This window comes from Bos grunniens, chromosome X (genome assembly GCF_055505025.1).
Source record: "Bos grunniens cultivar Pamir isolate PY7600 chromosome X, Bosgru_T2T1.0, whole genome shotgun sequence".
NCBI lineage: Eukaryota > Metazoa > Chordata > Mammalia > Artiodactyla > Bovidae > Bos > Bos grunniens.
In genome coordinates, this window is record NC_141194.1 from 63336937 (window position 1) to 63353296 (window position 16360).

Consider the following 16360-nt stretch of genomic DNA (forward strand, 5'->3'; position numbering starts at 1 on the left):
TCAGAATACTGGAGTGGGTAGCCTTCCCTTCTCCAGGCCATCTTTCCCACCCAGGGAACAAACCCAGGTCTCCCACATTGCAGGCAGATTCTTTACCAGCTGAGCCACAAGGGAAGCCCAAGAATACTAGAGTGGGTAGCCTATCCCTTCTCAAGCAAATGTTCCTGACCCAGGAATCAAACCAGGATCTCTTGCATTGCAGGCAGATTCTTTACCAACTGAGCTATCAGGGAAGCCCCAAAGAAGGATGAGCACCAAAGAATTTATGCTTTTGAATTGTGGTGTTGAAGAAGACTCTTGAGAGTCCCTTAGACAGCAAAGAGATCAAACCAGTCAATCCTAAAGAAATCAACCCTGAATATTCATTGGAAGGACTTGCTGAAGCTGAAGCTCCAATACTTTGGCCACCTGCTGCAAAGAGCTGACTCACTGGAAAAAACCCTGATGCTGGGAAAGACAGATGGCAGGAAGAGAGGCGGGTGACAGAGGATGAGATGGTTATGTATACACACACACACACTCTTTCCCCTTACAGGTTATTACAGAGTATGGAATATAGTTTTCTGTGCTATACAGTAGGTCCTTGTTGGTTATCTATTTTATATAAACAGTAGTAGATGCATGTTAATCCCAACCACCTAATTTATCCCTCCCAGCCTTTTCCCTTTGGTAACCATAAGTTTGTTTTTGATCTAAGTCTGTTTCTGTCTTAAATAAGCTCATTAGTATCTTTTTCAGATTTCACATATAAGCAATATTATACGATACATGTCTTTGTCTGGCTTACTTCACTTAGCATGTTAATCTCTAGGTCCATCCATGTTGCTGCAAATGGCATTTATTTCATTATTTCTTATGGCTGAGTAATATTCCATTGTGTATATATACCACATCATCATCCATTCATCTGTTGATGGACACTTAGGTTGCTTCCATGTCTTGGCTATTTATAAATAGTGTTGCAATGAACACTTGAGTGCATGTATCTTTTTCTATTACAGTTTCCTCAGGGTATATGCCCAGTAGTGGGATTGTTGGGTCACATGGTAGTTTTATTCCTAGTTTTTTAAGCAATCTCCATACTGTTCTCCACAGTAGCTGTACCAATTTACATTCCCAACAACACTGTAGGAGGGTTCCTTTTTCTCCACATCCTCTCCAGCATTTATTATTTGTAGACTTTTCAATGATGGTCATTTTGACCAGAATGAGGTGATACTTCACTGTAGGAAAAACAACCCAACTTTGTTTTTATTTAAACAGCAGGAAATAATTTCTTACAGTTCTGAAGGTTACAAAAGTCCAAAATTAAAAGTTTAACCATCACTTTTCTATGGTAAAGGCTCTCTTCCCAGAGCTGCCTTCATGCATGATAGGGTAGAGGATATGAGAAAAGCAAGTTCTCTGGTGCCCTTCTTATAAGGGTACTAACTCCATCATGAAGGCCCTTCCTCATCTAAGCTTAATTACCTCCCCAAAACCCTACCACCATACACATGGAGAGTTAAGGCTTCAGCAGATAAGTTTGGGTCAAGAGGGGACACACTTTAGTTCATAGCATTTTGTAAAAACTGGCACCAGTAGAAATGCTAAATATTTTCATGTTCAGCAACTTGTAACACTATTTATAACAGTATTTAAAATCATATTAATATAGTTGTAATCTTAAAAATCCCCATTTTAAAAGATCCAAGGACTTTAATACATAGGTCCCAAGGAAGCTATAAAAATAATTGGTAAGCACATGAAAAGATGCTTAGTGTCATTACTTAGTAGGGAAATGCAAGCCAAAGGCACAATGAGAAACCACTTCACACCTACTAAGATGGCTATGATAGTAATTTTTTTTAAAGCCAAGACAATAACAAGTGTTGCTAAGGGTATGGAGAAACTGGAACCCCAATTCAAATGCTGGTGGGAATGTAAAATGGTACAGCCAGTATTAAAAAGAGTTTGGTGGTTCATCGAAAAGTTAAACATAAAATTACCATATTACCAACCATTCAAGTCTTAGATTAAAACAGCTAAAAGCAGGGATTCCAATACCTGTACACCAATGTTCATTACAGCATTATTCACAGTAACCAAAAGGTGGAAACAACTCAAGTATCTATCAATTGATGAACAGATAAAATTAGGTATATACATACAATGAAATATTATTCAGTCATAGAAAGGAACCCAGTTCTGATACATGCCATGATATGCACCTTGAAAATATTAATGCTAAATGAAATAAGTCAGACACAAAAGGATAAATATTATATGATTCCATTTATATAAAATATCTAGAACAAGCAAGTTCACAGAGACAGAAAGTAAATTAGAGGTTACCAGGGGAGGCAGTAATGAGGAGTATTTGTGTAATGAGTACAGAGTTTCTATCAGTACAGAGTGGTGATGGTTATACAACACTGTGAATGTACTTAGTGCCACTGAATTGCATGCTTAAAAATTGTTAAAATGGCAAATTTTATGTTATATATATTTTAGCTCAATAAAAAATTATACTAGAATGTCACCTAATAAATATAGAAAGGATAGAATTAGAAAAATAGCCACGTGTCAACCATCACAGTACCAATTCAGGCAGGAAATCTCAACAGATAGTGAAAGTTGGATGAGAAACTGGATTTTACAAAGTCTCAGAGCATCATTTCACAAAACACTTAGGAATAACAAAGGGAAAAAATACATAAGTTTGAAACCTGTAAGAAACCATTTTAACCAAGAGATCAAAGTTAGCACCACCACCAATAGAATAAATCAAACTTGTATGTCATTCAACAGAATCATTTCTGTGATTTTCTGGCCCCAAATTCATAACCTAGTCTAATCATAAGGAATCTTTGAACAAACCCTAATTTGGTTAGAGAGAGGTAATTGCAGAGACGTCGTTTAAGGGTTTAAACTTGCAGCTAGTAGATAATTTCTGGAAATCTAATGTACAACATAGTGATTTTAGTCAACAATACTGTGCTTTAAATTTTTAAATTGCTAAGGAACTAGATCTTGACTCTTCTCAACACAAAAAAATGACATTTATGTGACATTATAAAGGTGTTAGCTAACACTACTCCAGTAACCATACTGCAAATTAAAAGTGTATCAAATCAACATGTGAAATATCTCAAATTTATACAGTGTTATATGTCAAATATACCTCAATAAAATTTCTTTTTAATTTTTGAAAAATAAATTAAGTCACATTCTACAAAATGGCTGTTCTGGAATCTTCAAAATTGTCAAGGTCATGAAAGTCAAGGCAAAAGTGAGGAAGTTTTCCAGTGAAAGAGACTAGAGACTAAGTGAATCCTAGAAAGAATCCATTTTGTGTAAAGATCAGTATTGAAAAACTTGAACTAGGTCTCAGGGCAAAGGATATATAGGAATTCTTTGTATGATTCTTGTTACAGTTTTGTAACTGTGAAATTGTTTTTAATTTTTTTAAAGACTAGAAGAGTACCTCTTTATTAATATTAGCAATTTTATTAGCAATTTTATTAGCAATATTTATTAATTTTATATTTATTTATATTAATATTTATTAATTAAATTAATTAAATTAATTAAATTAAATTAATTAAATAAATTAAATTAAATTAATATTTATTAATATTAGCAATATATAAATAGTTACTGAATTAAGTTCTGCATTATAACATAGAATTTGAGAGAAAAGTACAACCAGTTTCACACGAAGGTACAAGTGATGGAGCCCTGAGACCATCCTGATACCAAATTTATCTTTGGTATCAGTCTCCTCTGTAACAGTAAAGACTGAAGTAAGCATAGGCCTGAAATAGGGGAGAAAGAATGGAAAAGGGAGATAAAGTGGAAAAATTAAAAATTATCTACTCTGGAATACTGATGAACTCCAGTCTGAGAAACAGGTTTTATTTATCCTATCAAACTGCTCACACCTCCAAATCCCAATATAGAAAAATACTATGGCAATGATAATGAATAGCTGCTATCAACCTTGTCAGTAGGGCAATAAACTCATTTTTTCTTTCTTTCATCATATACCATGACATATGGAGGAAATATTACCAAAGTATTTTGACAATAAAAGGGAAAGCAAAGAAATGTTAAGTAACCTGTATCACTTTTTAGAACACCTGTTCTATTAAAGAGCAAAAGAAGCAAAATATTTCAAACCTTGGCTAAGTAAGTAAATCTTATACAAAATATAAACTCTATAGGAGCACATGAAGTAGTAATGAGTCTTCCTAGAATGTGATACAGGAGAATGAAGGCAGAGATTTCACTCACCATTTGGGGAAGCCTCACCAACATATCTTTACAGCGTAGTATACAACGAGATGCTTTTTGAAAATCCCCTCCAGCAACTGCCTGGGAAAGCAAAAAACAAAATGTCAGTAACTGGTTAAAATGAATAACAAGCTATATGTCTAAAAGTCAATTCTGACATGTGAACTGCTGTTAAAAAGTCTTGATTTGTTTACTTCTTCTTTTCCAATGTGGATTCCTACTATTTTTCTTCTCTGATTGCTATGGCTAGGACTACGAAAATTATGTTGAATAATAGAGGTGAGAGTGGGCACTGTTATCGTGTTCCTGACTTTAGAGGAAATGCTTTCAGCTTTTCACCATTTAGGATGCTTACTGTGGGTTGGCTGCATATGGCCTTTATTATGTTAAGGTATGCCTACTTTCTGAAGAGTTTTTAATCATAAATTATGATTTAATCATAAATCATAATTTTCTCAAAGGCTTTCTATGCATCTATTGAGATGATCAATTTGTTAATATGGTGTATCTTCTTCAGCTCCATAGTTCAAAAGACTAAATTCTTTGATGCACAAGCCTTCTTTATGGTCCAACTCTCACATCCATATATTTGTGGTTGTTCAGTTGCTTGGTCATGTCTGACTATCTGCGACCCCATGGACTGCAGCACACCAGGCTTCCCTGTCCTTCACCATACCCCGGAACTTGCTCAAATTCACGTCCAGTGAGTCAGTGATGCCATTCAACCATCTTATCCTCTGTCGTCCCCTTCTCCTCCAGCCTTCAACCTTTCCCAGCATCAGGGTCTATTCTAATGAGTCAGCTCTTCACATCAGGTGGCCAAAGTATTGGAGCTTTAGCATCAGTCCTTCCAATGAATATTCAGGACTGATTTCCCTCAGGATTAACTGCTTTCATCTCCTTGCAGTCCAGGGGACGTTCAAGGGTCTTCTCCAACACCACAGTTCAAAACCATCAATTCTTTGGCAGTAAGCCTTCTTTATGGAGCAACTCTCACATCCATACATAACTACCAGAAAAACCATAGCTTTGACTATATGGACCTTTGTTGGGAAAGTAATGTCTCTGCTTTTTAATATGCTGTCTAGGTTTGTCATAGTATTTCTTCCAAGGAGCAAGTGTCTTTTAATTTCACAGATACAGTCACTATCCATGGTGATTCTGGAGCCTAAGAAAAAAATAGTCTGTTACTGTTCCCATTGTTTCCCCATCTACTGGCATGAACTGATGGGACCGGATGCCATGATCCATCTTTTGAATGCTGTGATTTAAGCCAGTATTTTCACTCTCCTCTTTCACCTTGATCAAGATACTCTTTAGTTCTTTTTTGCTTTCTGCCATAAGGGTGGTATCTGGAAAACTCAGCAGTGGCCACAGGACTGGAAAAGGTCAGTTTTCATTCCAATCCCAAAGAAGGCAATGCCAAAGAACATTCAAACTACCGCACGATTGCACTCATCTCACACGCTAGCAAAGTAACACTCAAAATTCTCCAAGCCAGGCTTCAACAGTACGTGAACTGTGAACTTCCAGATGTTCATGTTGGATTTAGAAAAGGCAGAGGAAGCAGAGATCAAATTGCCAACATCCGTTGGATCAGTGGAAAAGTGAGAGAGTTCCAGAAAAACATCTACTTCTGCTTTATTGACTATGCCAAAGCCTTTTGACTTTGTGGATCACAACAAACTGTGGAAAATTCTTAAAGAAATGGGAATACCAGACCACCTGACCTGTTTCCTGAGAAATCTGTATGCAAGTCAAGAAGCAACTATTAGAAATGGACATGGAACAACAGACTGGCTACAAGTCAGAGAAGGAGTACATCAAGGCTGTATATTGTCACCCTGCTTATTTAACTTATATGCAGAGTACATCATGAGAAACACTGGGCTGGATGAAGCACAAGATGGAATCAAGATTGCAGGGAGAAATATCAATAACCTCAGATATGCAGATAACACCACTCTCATGGCAGAAAGCAAAGAAGAACTAGAGAGCCTCTTGATGAAAGTAAAGAGGAGAATGAAAAAGCTGGTTTAAAACTAAACATTCAGAAAACTAAGATCATGGCATCTGGGCCCATCACCTCATGGCAAATAGATGGGAAAACAATGAAAACAGTGAGAGACTTTATTTTGGGGGGGGGCCTCCAAAATCACTGCAGATGGTGATTGCAGCCATGAAATTAAGACACTTGCTCCTTGGAAGAAAAGCTATGACCAACCTAGACAGCATATTAAAAAGCAGAGACCTTATTTTGCCAACAAAGGTCTGTTTTGTCAAAGCTATTGTTTTTCCAGGAGTCATGTATGGATGTGAGAATTGGACTATAAAGAAAGCTTGCTGCTGCTGCTGCTAAGTCACTTCAGTTGGGTCCGACTCTGTGTGACCCCATAGATGGCAGCCCATCAGGCTCCGCCGTCCCTGGGATTCTCCAGGCAAGAACACTGGAGTGGGTTGCCATTTCCTTCTCCAATGCATGAAAGTGAAAAGTGAAAGTAAAGTCGCTGCTCAGCCATAAAAAAATAAAATTTTGCCATTTGCAACAACATAGATGGACTTGGGAGGGCACTATGCTAAAAAGTGAAATGAGCCAGATAGAGAAAGAAAAATGCTGTATGATATCACTTGTATGTGGAATCTAACAACTGCACCAAACTAGTGAATAAAACAAACAAACAAACAAACAAAAAGACTCACAGATCCAAAGAACAAACTTGCAGTTACCAATGAGGAGAGGGAAGGGGGGTAAGGGCTATATAGGGGTAGGGGATTAAGAGGTATAAACTATTATGAATAAAATAAGCTATAAGAATATACTGTATAATATGGGAATATTTTATAATAACTATAAATGGAGTATAACCTTTAAAACTGTCAATCACTATATTGTACATGTGTAACATATAACACTGTACATCAACTATACATCAACAAAACAGTAAATAAAATAAACCATATAGGTCTTTTTCACATGAACTACTATCAAGTCAAATGCATCCCTGACACAGTATATAATATAGAGTTGTGATCTCTTAAATATTAGATTTTTATAGGCCTGAGGAGGTTAAGTAACACCCCAAAGTCATAGAGAGAGTTGGTAGAAGAGTTAAGATATAAGACCAAGACCTGCTGGACTTTTTATCAATTTTTTAGTAGTTGCATTAAAGTAACTGACAAAGGATATTAACATTTAAAAGCAAACAAAATTACCACAAAGGGTTCTCTTTTTTTACAGCAACCTAATTTGAGTGAACTCCAAGAGACAATGGGGGACAGAGGAGCCTAGTGTGCTGTAGTACATGGGGGGTCACAAAAGAGTTGGACATGTCTTAGTGACTGAACAACAACAAAGTTGTGGGTAGGGAGTGTTAGACTAAAAGTCAGAGAATCATGGTTCTAGTCTTAGATCTTCAATTAACTCACATCATCTCTCTGAACCTCAGTTTCATCATTTAAAAAAATGAGAAGGAATTAAAACCTAACTAAATGGGTAATATCTCATATCCATGGATCAAAACACTTAACATTATTAAGATAGCAATACTCCTCAAACTGATCCACAGATTCAGTGGTTTTCTTATGAAAATTCCAACTGGCTTTGTTGCAAAAATTAACAAGCTTTTTCTAAAATTCATATGGAAATGCAAGAGACCCAGAAGAGTCAAATAATCCTGAAAAATAACAAAGCTGGAAAATTCACCCTTCCTTATATCAAAACTGACTACACAGCTACTGTACTCAAGACACCATAGCACTGGTATAAGGACAAACATATAGATCAATGGGAACAGAATCAACAGTTCAGAAATAAATCCTCACATTTCTGATCAATTAATTTTTGACAAGGGTGATAAAACCATTCAATGGGGAAAGAACAGTCTTCAACAAATGGTGCTAGGACAACTGGAGAGTTACATGCAAAAGAATGCAAATAGACTCTCATCTCATACCATACATGAAAATTAACTTGAAATGCGTCAAGTCCTAAATGTAAATTCTAAATCTATAAAATTCCTAGATATGAAGAAATTAGAGCCCTCAGAGACTAGTGGCAAAAGTGTAAAATGGTACAAAGCCACTGTGGAAAATAGTCCAGCAGTTTCAACAAAAGGTTAAACAGAGTTATCATGTTTTTGAGCAATTATATTTCTAGGTATGTATCCAAGAGAAATAAAAACATGTACATGCAAAAATCTGTACATGAATGTTCACAGTAGAATTATTTACAATAGCTCCAAATTGAAAACATTCCATATGTTCATCAATAACTGAATGGATAAACAAAATGTGGTATATCCATATAGTACAATAATATTTGGTAATAAAAATACTGATAGATGCTACAACATAGTTTGGGCTTCCCTGGTGGCTCGGTTGGTAAAGAATCTGCCTGCAATGCAGGACACCTGGGTTCGATCCCTGGGTTGGGAAGATCCCCTGGAGAAGGGAAAGGCTACCCACTCTAGTATTCTGGCCTGGAGATTGTATAGTCCACAGGGTTGCAAACAATTGGACATGACTGAACGACCTTCACTTTCACAACATAGATTAAAGATTAAATTTGAAAACATGCTAAGTAAAAGAAGCTAAGGACAAAAGATTGTTATATGATCTCGTTTATATGAAATGTCCAGAACAGATAAATCTATAAAAACAGAAAGTAGATTAGTGGTTGCTAGCGGTCAGGAAGGCAATGGCACCCCACTCCAATACTGTTGCCTGGAAAATCCCATGGATGGAGGAGCCTGGTAGGCTACAGTCCATGGGGTCGCTAAGAGTCAGACACGACTGAGCGACTTCACTTTCACTTTCCACTTTCATGCATTGGAGAAGGAAATGGCAACCCACTCCAGTGTTCTTGCCTGGAGAATCCCGTGGGTGGAGAAGCCTGGTGGGCTGCAGTCCATGGGGTCGCACAGAGTCGGACACGACTGAAGCGACTTAGCAGCAGCGGTCAGGAGGAATAGGGAATGACTGCAATGTATAGGGGATTTCTTTTGGGGTAATGAAAATGTTTTAAACTTAAGATTGTGCTAAAAGTTCTCAATTGTATGAATATACTGAAACCATTGAATTGTATTTTTAAATGTGTGAATTTTACAGTATATGAATTATATTTCTGTGAAGATGTTAAAAAATAAGATTAGATAATTTTTAAGTTCTCTTTCATTTCCAGAATTACATAATTTCAGAGAGTAAACTCATTCCAGCTTATATTTTGTCAACTTAAAATGCACACCGAACAGCATGGTGACAAAAGAAGGAAACCTATAAGCCAAACTGAGGAAAAGTACAACTCTGAACACTGACATCAACCATTCAATATCACAGTAATCCAAGTATATGCCCCAACCAGTAATGCTGAAGAAGCTGAAGTTGAACAGTTCTATGAAGACCTATAAGACCTTTTAGAACTAACACCCAAAAAAAGATGTCCTTTTCATTATAGGGGACTGGAATGCAAAAGTAGGAAGTCAAGAAATACCTGGAGTAACAGGCAAATTTGGCCTTGGAATACAGAATGAAGCAGGGCAAAGACTAATAGAGTTTTGCCAAGAAAATGCACTGGTCATAACAAACACCCTCTTCCAACAACACAAGAGAAGACTCTATACATGGACATCACCAGATGGTCAACACCAAAATCAGATTGATTATAGTATTTGCAGCCAAAGATGGAGAAGCTCTATATAATCAGCAAAAACAAGACCAGGAGCTGACTGTGGCTCAGACCATGAACTCCTTATTGCCAAATTCAGACTTAAATTGAAGAAAGTAGGGAAAACCAATAGACCGTTCAGGTATGACCTAAATCAAATCCCTTATGATTATACAGTGCAAGTGAGAAATAGACTTAAGGGCCTAGATCTGATAGATAAGAGTGCCTGATGAACTATGGAATGAGGTTTGTGACATTGTACAGGAGACAGGGATCAAGACCATTCCCATAGAAAAGAAATGCAAAAAAGCAAAATGGCTGTCTGGGGAGGCCTTACAAATAGCTGTGAAAAGAAGAGAAGCGAAAAGCAAAGGAAAAAAGGAAAGACATGCATATCTGAATGCAGAGTTCCAAAGAATAGCAAGAAGAGATAAGAAAGCCTTCTTCAGCGATAAATGCAAAGAAATAGAGGAAAACAACAGAATGGGAAAGACTAGGGATCTCTTCAAGAAAATCAGAGATACAAAAGCAACATTTCATGCAAAGATGAGCTCGATAAAGGACAGAAATGGTATGGACCTAACAGAAGCAGAAGATATTAAGAAGAGATGGCAAGAATACACAGACGAACTGTACAAAAAAGATCTTCATGACCCAGATAATCACGATGGTATGATCACTGACTTAGAGCCAGACATCCTGGAATGTGAAGTCAAGTGGGCCTTAGAAAGCATCACTACAAACAAAGCTAGTGGAGGTGATGGAATTCCAGTTGAGCTATTTCAAATCCTGAAAGATGATGCTGTGAATGTGCTGCACTCAATATGCCAGCAAATCTGGAAAACTCAGCAGTGGTCACAGGACTGGAAAAGGTCAGTTTTCATTCCAATCCCAAAGAAAGGCAATGCCAAAGAATGCTCAAACTACCACATAATTGCACTCATCTCACACACTAGTAAAGTAATGCTCAAAATTCTTCAAGCCAGGCTTCAGCAATATGTGAACCGAGAACTTCCTGATGTTCAAGCTGGTTTCAGAAAAGGCAGAGGAACCAGAGATCAAATTGCCAACATCTGCTGGATCATAGAAAAAGCAAGAGAGTTCCAGAAAAACATCTATTTCTGCCTTATTGACCATGCCAAAGCCTTTGACTGTATGGATCACAATAAACTGTGAAAAATTCTTCAAGAGATGAGAATACCAGAACACCTGATCTGCCTCTTGAGAAATCTGTATGCAGGTCAGGAAGCAACAGTTAGAACTAGACATGGAACAATAGACTGGTTCCAAAAAGGAAAAGGAGTTCGTCAAGGCTGTATATTGTCACCCTGTTTATTTAATTTATATGCAGAGTACATCATGAGAAACGCTGGACTGGAAGAAACACAAGCTGGAATTAAGATTGCCGGGAGAAATATCACTAACCTCAGATATGCAGATGACACCACCCTTATGGCAGAAAGTGAAGAGAACTCAAAAGCCTCTTGATGAAAGTGAAAGAGGAGAGTGAAAAACTTGGCTTAAAGCTCAACATTCAGAAAATGAAGATCATGGCATCTGGTCCCACCACTTCATGGGAAATAGATGGGGAAACAGTGGAAACAGTGTCAGACTTTATTTTTCTGGGCTCCAAAATCACTACAGATTGTGACTGCAGCCATGAAATTAAAAGACGCTTACTCCTTGGAAGAAAAGTCATGACCAACCTAGATAGCATATTCAAAAGCAGAGACATTACTTTGCCAACAAAGGTTCGTCTAGTCAAGGCTATGGTTTTTCCTGTGGTCATGTATGGATGTGAGAGTTGGGACTGTGAGGAAGTCTGAGCACCGAAGAATTGATGCCTTTGAACTGTGGTGTTGGAGAAGACTCTTGAGAATCCCTTGGACTGCAAGGAGATCCAACCAGTCCATTCTGAAGGAGATCAGCCCTGGGATTTCTTTGGAAGGAATGATGCTAAAGCTGAAACTCCAGTACTTTGGCCACCTCATGTGAAGAGTTGACTCATTGGAAAAGACTCTGATGCTGGGAGGGATTGGGGGCAGGAGGAGAAGGGGATGACAGAGGATGAGATGGCTGGATGGCATCACTGACTTGATGGACGTGAGTCTGAGTGAACTCCGGGAGTTGGTGATGGACAGGGAGGCCTGGCGTGCTGCGATTCATGGGGTCGCAAAGAGTCGGACACGACTGAGTGACTGATCTGATCTGATCTGAACACTGACATCAGCACACTTTTAGAAAATATTAGCAAACAACTCAGAATAATTTCAAATGTGAAGGCTCTTTTGGGGCAGTACTTTGGGTATTGGAGAAGGAAATGGCAAACCACTCCAGTTCTTGCCTGGAGAATTCCATGAACATCAGAGCCTGGTAGGCTACAGTTCACAGGGTCACAAAGAATCAGAAATGACTGAACGATCAACACACTTTAGCCATACTGTAAACATAAGAGAGTCACAGAGATAGGTGTTTCAAATAGAAACCACTGCCACAAATAATGATAGATATTACATGCAGTGGTTGAAAATAAGGATTAGTTATCTAAGTCTTTTCAATTTCATCTACCCCAATAAATACCAATTACAATTAGTAATGTCACCTTCAGCTATAAAACAGAGATTAAAAAGGTTAAATATAATATGCAATAAAAGACCAATGACACCTGACTTTCTTCTAATAGGTTATATCTCATCACTTTTGCATTTACATATAGAAAATGCCCCACTGTAAACCTCTGGTGACTATGATACTTACTGCCTCTGCTTGGTAAGAAAGCACTTTCAGAAGGTCCCTCTCCACAGTATTCTTCTGCACCATCACATGTTCCTCAGTGGGGCTCCTCTGAGTTATTTTGGAATATAACTTCTCCAGACTCTGGAAAATAAACCACATTACAATGTAATGATGAAAATAACCACAACTGCTACTAACAGTTAAAAATCAACAGTAACTTACAGTTATGGCAGATTGAAAAAAATCATCAGCAAGTACCACATTTCCAACATTCACCCATCCTTTTCCTGTTTTCGTATTCATCTGGAAGAAAGAAGGTACAAAATAATTGTTAAAAATTCACACCTCAAGGACGTTCAAGATGGCAGAGGAGTAAGATGGGGAGATTACCCTCCCCACCCATCAAATACATCAAAAATTCATCTGAATATGGAACAACTTCTACAGAATGCCTGCTGAACACCAGACTTCCAAAAAGGCAAGCCAACCTCCCCACAACAACATACAGCAAAAGATAAAGATAAGAAAACAGACAAGATTTCAGGACAGGGACTTGTGCCCCTGGGAAGGAATCCCAAAGGAGGAAAAGTTTCCACACACTCAGAAACCCCCTCAGAGGAGGGGTCAGGGGGGAGCTTTGGAACCTCCGAAGGAAACACAGCAACAGGTGCTTAGAAGGCCAAACGGAGAGAATTCACCTGAGTTCGTTGTCAAACAGCACTTTTCAGCAGAGAAGCAGCTTACATGCCCTTCACGACAATTGGGGCTAGATGCTCAGGCTCAGGCTTCAGGGGTCAGACCCCAGGGAGAGGATCAGGGTTGGCTGCCATCAAGATACTCTGAGGGGACTAGTACAACACAGCTGAGGGAGTCCAGGGAAAATCATGGGCCAGCCAGAGAGGCAAGAGATCACTGTGGTGGGAACGCTCTAACTACGCACACTCCCAGAATGCAGGACCTCACCTTTGCCAGTGCCATAGGTGGGATGAGTCAGCTGTGGTCTATGAAGGTAGAAAAGACATTGCGAGAGCTAGAGGCAGAGGATAGGAGACCACTACAATCTCAACCCCAGGGGTTGCAAGTGCCGCCAAGCTGTGAGCAGGCACAGGTCACTGCCCACACCTTCCTGGGAGACTGAGCAGTTTGACTCTGCTGAGGGACCCACAACTCAGGGCCAGCTCCTATGGGGAAATACATGAGCCACCTGAGACTGTGGCAACTTACCACAGGTCTTGGCTCCAGCAGGCACTCCCCACACACCCCAACTGAGCATGTGAGTCCTAATAGGCTGCCTTGTGTCTGGGTTGGGAACAGACACCAGAGAGCAGCCCACAAACAGAGGGAGGGCCAAAACCAAAGTGGAACACCAGAGGATGTGTGAGCAAAGGAGAGAAGGGGGCAGTACTCCTACAGCAGGTGCAGTGGATTAAATCCCCACAATTAGCCTGAGACTGTGGGCTTAGGAGCAACTGTGGACTTTAGGAGCAAGTACAAGCTGGAGAAAGGCAAGATATGAGTCTCAGACATACTGCACAGAACAGCTCCACAGATCTTCCTAGAAATATTGGAGGAATTTCTGAATAGGCAGATTGAGTACAGCACACAGTATGGAAAGGTCAATGGAGGAATTACAAGAATATTCTTCATATTACCATTCAATATATACTTTGCTATTTTTTCCCTTTTTTTATCATACTGTTCTAATGTTGTTTTTTCTCCATTATTCTTTTAATTTTTATTTTTTATAACCTACTTATTATTCCTTTTTAAAAAACATCTTATTTTTAAATAAATTCATTTTATTTTCCTATTTTTACAGTATTTACATTTCCCCCATGTTTCTTATTTTGTATTTTTGCTAGTCTAGTTTTTAGTATTCATTTTCACTTCTGGGTTTGTCTATTGGCTTGACTGTTCTCTTCTGACTCCTGCTTTTATCTTAATTTTATTTCTTTTCTCTTTTTTTCTCTTCTGTTTGTAAGTGTGTAAGTTTCTTTGGGTGTTCTGGGCTGTTCAGTGAGCTTTCACCATTAGTCTTCTCTGCTGTGAGACCTGTGAAGTCTTGGTCCTACAGTAAGGGGTCAGGCCTGAACTCCAAAAGTGGAAGACCCAAGTTCAGGACTTTGGATCCCAGAGAACTCGCAACCCCATGGAACATTAATTGATGAGAATTCTCCCAAAGGCCTTCATTTCAACACTGAGACCAAGCCCCAAGCAAAGGCCAGCAAGCTACAGTGTGGACGCCTCACACCAAAACTTCTGCCAACAGGAACACAACCTTGCTCATTAGCAGAGAGGCTGCCCAAAGCCATATCAACCCATACACACCCCAAAACACACTATTGGACCCAACACTGTCCTTCAGAGAGACAAGATCTAGCTCCATCCACCAGAACACAGGCACAAATCTGCCAAACCAGGAAACCTTCACAAGGCATTGGTCCAACCCCACCTAGGCGAAGGAGACTCCACAGTTAAAAGGAACTACAACCTTCCCGCCTGTAGAAAGGAGACCCCAAACACAGTAAATTAAATAAAAGGAAAAGACAGAGAAACATCCAGCAGATAAAAGAACATGGTAAAAACTCACAAGACCAAACAAACGAAGAGAAAATAGTCTACCTCAAAAACAAATCAAGAGTAACAATAGTAAAGATGATCCAAAGACTAAGAAATAAAATGGAAGCACAGATAAATAGACTTGAGGCACAGATCAAGAAGATACAAAAATGTTTAACAAGGACCTAGCAGAAATAAAGAAGAGACAATCAGCAATGAACAACACAATAACTGAGATTAAAAATACACTAGTGGGAATCAACAGCAGAATAACTGAGGCAGAAGAATGAATAAGTGAGCTGAAGACAAAATTGTGGAAATAACTGAAGCCAAGCAGAATAAAGAAAAAAGGACAGTCTCAGAGACCTCTGGGATAACATTATGCATACCCAACCTTTGAATTATATGGGTCCCAGAAGAAGAAAAGAAAAAAAAAAGGGTAGGAAAAATACTGGAGGAGATTATAATCAAAAACTTCCCTAACATGGGAAGGGAAATAGCCACCCAAATCCAGGAAACCCAGAGAGTCCCATACAGGAGAAACCCAAGGAGAAACACACCAAGACAAATACTAATCAAACTAATGAAAATTAAACACAAAGAACAAACATTAAAAGCACCAAGGGAAAAGCAACAAATAATATTCAAGGGGATCCCCACAACAACTGATCTTTCAACAGAAACTGCAGGCCAGGAGGGAGTGGCAGGATATACTTAAAGTGATGAAAGTGAAAAGCCTGCAACCAAGATTACTCTATCCAGCAAGGATTTCATTCATATTCAAAGGAAAAATCAAAAGCTTTCCAGACAAGGAAAAGTTAAGAGAATTCAGTACCACCAAACCAGCTTTACAACAAATGCTAAAGGAACTTTTGTAAGCAGGAAGCATAAGACGAAAGAAAAGGACTAAAAAAAACAAACCACAAACAATAAAGTAAATGGTAATAGGATCATACATATCAATAATTACCTTAAGTATAAATGGATTAAATGTTCTAACCAAAAGACACAGATTGGCTGATTGGATGTAAAACAAGATGGCTATATGGGCTGTCTACAAGAAATCCACTTCCGACCTAGAGACACATACAGAATGAAAGCGAGGGGCTTGGAAAAGATATTCCATGC

At 38.6% G+C, this 16360-nt stretch overlaps 1 protein-coding gene across 1 annotated transcript in view; it reads right to left on the reverse strand.

Moving 5' to 3' along the window:
- TEX11 (testis expressed 11) overlaps nucleotides 1-16360 on the reverse strand; it is a 210130-nt gene that overhangs the window by 142495 nt on the left and 51275 nt on the right. The window contains exons 7-9 of the mRNA XM_086389929.1: nucleotides 12896-12976; nucleotides 12695-12814; nucleotides 4276-4356 (exon numbers count right to left, since the gene is read on the reverse strand). Of these exons, the coding sequence (XP_086246055.1) occupies nucleotides 4276-4356; nucleotides 12695-12814; nucleotides 12896-12976 (282 nt within the window). The remainder of the gene's footprint in view (nucleotides 1-4275; nucleotides 4357-12694; nucleotides 12815-12895; nucleotides 12977-16360) is intronic.